Genomic DNA, 3,430 nt, shown 5'->3' on the forward strand with positions numbered 1-3,430 from the left:
GGATGATTTCGCTTCGAATAAAATTACAAGCAAGAAAACATAGATGATCATTTCAGAGGAAATGAAAAAGAACGGATATAAAATATCCTGGGAAAAATGTAAAATAAAATTCGATTCATTAAAAAGAACTTATAAGTCAGTAACTGACCACAACAAGAAATCGGGGAATAATAGAAGAACTTGGGAGTATTATGAAGTATGTATTGTAATTTAATTTTAATTATTTTGTTTCATTCTTCATTTATGTTAATTTACTAATAGCTCAATGCATGGAAAATAAAATATTTATTTTTTTTATAATTTGTTGATTAATCAAGGGAAACATTTTCAGAATATGCATGAGTTATTTAGCAATAAGCCATGGATAGAACCCGTTGCAACAGAGCTAGCAGTACTTCAACTGATGATGAAGATCAGAATAAAAGACCAGGCACCAGTTTTAATAAAGAAAATGTAGAATCTGGTAAGCAATTAAGGAAATAAATTGATATCTTGTGAGTTCTAATGTATAATGAAGTGATAATTTTAGATTTTATTTTTGAAGAAATGATATAGTTAAAAAAAAATTTAATATTTTTGAATCTTGTTAATAAAAATAAATAATCATATTTCTTATTAGCACCGAAGAAACGAAAAGTAAAGGATGTAATAGAAGATTTTACGGATAAATTGTTAAAGCAGAAAAAGGAAAGGGCAGAAGCAGTTGAAAAACGCCATACAGATAAAATGCATGTGCTAAATAAATTAGTAGATTTGTTGCAGAAAAATATTGATAAACGTTAAAAGTTAGAATTTAAAAGTTTTTTAAGAATAAATATTATTATTTTTCATTATATTTTACGAAGGTTAATGCTCATAAAAATGGTCATAAGTTCCTAATATCTTTAATTTTGTTTTATTTATAAAAACTATTTTATAATATTTACATTATTGTAATGTAGAGATAATATATGATAAACAATTTGCATTTTTGAATTAATTTATATCTGTTAAAGCAAATAAAAATGACGTTCCTTAATTACCAATATCAAATTTACAAAAGCTTCTTACACAATATTTAATAATAAACTTTCATTTAAAAATTACATTTCCCTCAATTTCACTTTAAAGATTTAAGATATACATTAAAAAAATAGCAAATTATTGCAAATTTATTGTAGGCTATGGCGCAAACTGTACATAATTGCAATTCGTTTTTGTAACCCTATATTACGTTCATCATGTGATGTACTGTCATTTAAAATTTCATTATTATTTGGCGTAGATTCTACAACAACAGGTATGTCAATTAAATCACTGTTTAGTATGCAAATATTATGCAGGATACAACAAGCCATGATGCATTTAGGGATTAAGTCTATTCTCCTCATCGGTAGTTTGTCCAAAATGCTCCTAAATCTTCCTTTCAGTAATCCAATCGATCTTTCAACAATCATTCTGGCACTTGACAAATGATTATTAAAATTAATTTCTTCCTCAGTTAGATGACCATTATCCTTGAAAGGTACCATTATACATTGATGAATGGTGTAGGCTGCATCACCTACTAAATGCGTATCTTCTGGAAAATATTGTGGTGTACATAAGGTTTCGAAGCTTGATAATCGAAAAACTCTCATGTCATGAACTGATCCTATCTGTCCACAATAACAATGAAGAAATGTAAGATCTTCATTACAAATAACCTGAAATATAAATTTTTATTTCATTCAATGCAACCTAATATTAACAAAAACAGAAATAAATTTTATACTTAAAATATAAAATTAGTGAATAACCTGTAATTGTATCGAATGGTATCCTTTCCTATTTATGTATGTTTCGGGATGATTTTGTGGAGCTGATATTTTTATGTGGGTGCCATCAATGGCTCCAATGGTGTTTGGAAAGCCATACTTTTGGTGTAAGTAGGTACTGGTTTTTAAAGCTTCTTCTCTAGTTGGCCATTTTATAACATTTTTAACTTGTTCATAAAGAGCATCCACCACTTTTCTTACGCATCTCCAGGCTGTCCCCTTTCCAATGCCAAATCGATCAGAAAGACATCTATAAAACATTAAAGAATGTTTATTTTTGCTATATAAAGTAATAAATAAATGATAAAATTTTACCTAAATGGATTAGGGGTTGCCATTAGCCATACGCTGACTAATAATGTTTTTTCAGGAGATATTGTCGGTCGTCCAGGTAATATCTCCTGATTACACAATTGAGAATTCAACAGCTCCAATAAAATTCTAAATGTTTGACGTGACAACCTAAAAAAAGCAAAATTTTATTATACGCATTTCAAAACTACTTAAATCACTATTAATAATTTACCGAAAGTGACTCTTAAATTCTGTATCAGTTGTAACGTTGCGTTCTCGCAACGTTACTATAGCTGCCATCTAGCGCTTTGCTAATCTTAAGCGCTAGATAGGCGGGTCGCGTACGAACTAGGGAGTCATCAACCGATAAGTATTGATCTAGGATCGATAACTTGTCGGCTCCCTAGTGCCGCGCGATGGGTGTAGCGGGGCAGCGGCGGGACAGGCGCAGGGCCTTACCTGCTCCCGTGGACTGCCCCGACACACGTAGTTTAGATGTCAGAGGTGACACATAGTGCCCGATATAGTTCCCCCAGCCGGTACGAACCCCAGGAGTGACAGCCGCTACCGAACGGAAATTGGGAGGCACGATAAAGTGCAGCGACTGCCACCGCCACGAATCCATACCGGCCAGAGGAAACCTACTGCCCTTCGGGCCAGTGTCAAGGGCTAGAAGGAGAGAGAGAGAGAGAGAAGCGAGAGAGAGAAGCGAGAGCGAGAGCGAGAGCGAGAGAAAGAAAGAAGAGAGCCTGCCTATTGTAAGCAGACATTTGGGTGATTATTCGTTCTGTAATAAAGTCCAGTAACGTCCCGGGGTGTGCTAGGGCTTTAGGGCTCGTAGCACCGACCGGTTGTATAGGGAACCGCTGGCCCTGCTCACCTGTCACGGGTAAGCGGGCAACCTAGCGGAATGGTCATTCCGTCGGACCGGTAACGAACATCTTATTGTGTACAGGCGCGAATTAGTAAAAGTGTTCGCGATTGCATCGATTAGTTGTGAGTGGACCGTTGACGGGAACGTTCCCGTAATTCGTTTCAAGGCCGCGGACTTAGTATAATTGATGGATTTTTTAGGGTTAGAAATAAAGCGTGATTGTTTAATATTATATTATTTTTTTATTTCTTAATTGTAGGTATTAAACACTCTCCTTTCTTCTTCTTGTTCACACACCTTTTAATGCCGAGATTCCTTATGGTTCCCTTCCTTTCTACTTTCACATTAATAGTAGAACTTAACTTCTTCTAAACCTCGACTATTCTATTCCATTGCGCATGCGCCTAAGTCCATTGCAATAGAACGCAGCAGTGCTACCACCAGAACTGAGATTATTACCAACACT

General features: G+C 34.6%; 1 protein-coding gene across 1 annotated transcript; it reads right to left on the reverse strand.

The window, feature by feature from the left end:
- Window positions 1–922: 922 nt before the first annotated feature.
- LOC136774673 (putative nuclease HARBI1) lies at window positions 923–2,246 on the reverse strand. The gene is made up of 5 exons (XM_066729086.1): window positions 2,112–2,246; window positions 1,779–2,046; window positions 1,214–1,685; window positions 1,087–1,102; window positions 923–986 (listed from the first exon to the last, which is right to left on the reverse strand). Exons 1-5 carry the CDS (start codon window positions 2,132–2,134, stop codon window positions 923–925), a joined length of 843 nt encoding a protein of 280 aa, XP_066585183.1. The 5' UTR covers window positions 2,135–2,246.
- Window positions 2,247–3,430: the final 1,184 nt, after the last annotated feature.

The sequence above is a fragment of the Prorops nasuta genome, unplaced genomic scaffold, assembly GCF_024137725.1.
Source record: "Prorops nasuta isolate Cenicafe-Biocafe unplaced genomic scaffold, Cenicafe_Pnas_1.2 PNAS00006, whole genome shotgun sequence".
NCBI classification, from domain to species: domain Eukaryota; kingdom Metazoa; phylum Arthropoda; class Insecta; order Hymenoptera; family Bethylidae; genus Prorops; species Prorops nasuta.

Bases quoted from the DNA above. Each gene is read 5' to 3' on its own strand.
- LOC136774673 (XM_066729086.1), bottom strand. From the start codon at position 2,134: ATGGCAACCCCTAATCCATTTAG. The intron at 2,047-2,111 runs GTAAAATTTTAT...AATGTTTTATAG, and splicing joins GCAACCCCTAATCCATTTAG to ATGTCTTTCTGATCGATTTG. The intron at 1,686-1,778 runs GTTATTCACTAA...TTTATATTTCAG, and splicing joins ACCATTCGATACAATTACAG to GTTATTTGTAATGAAGATCT.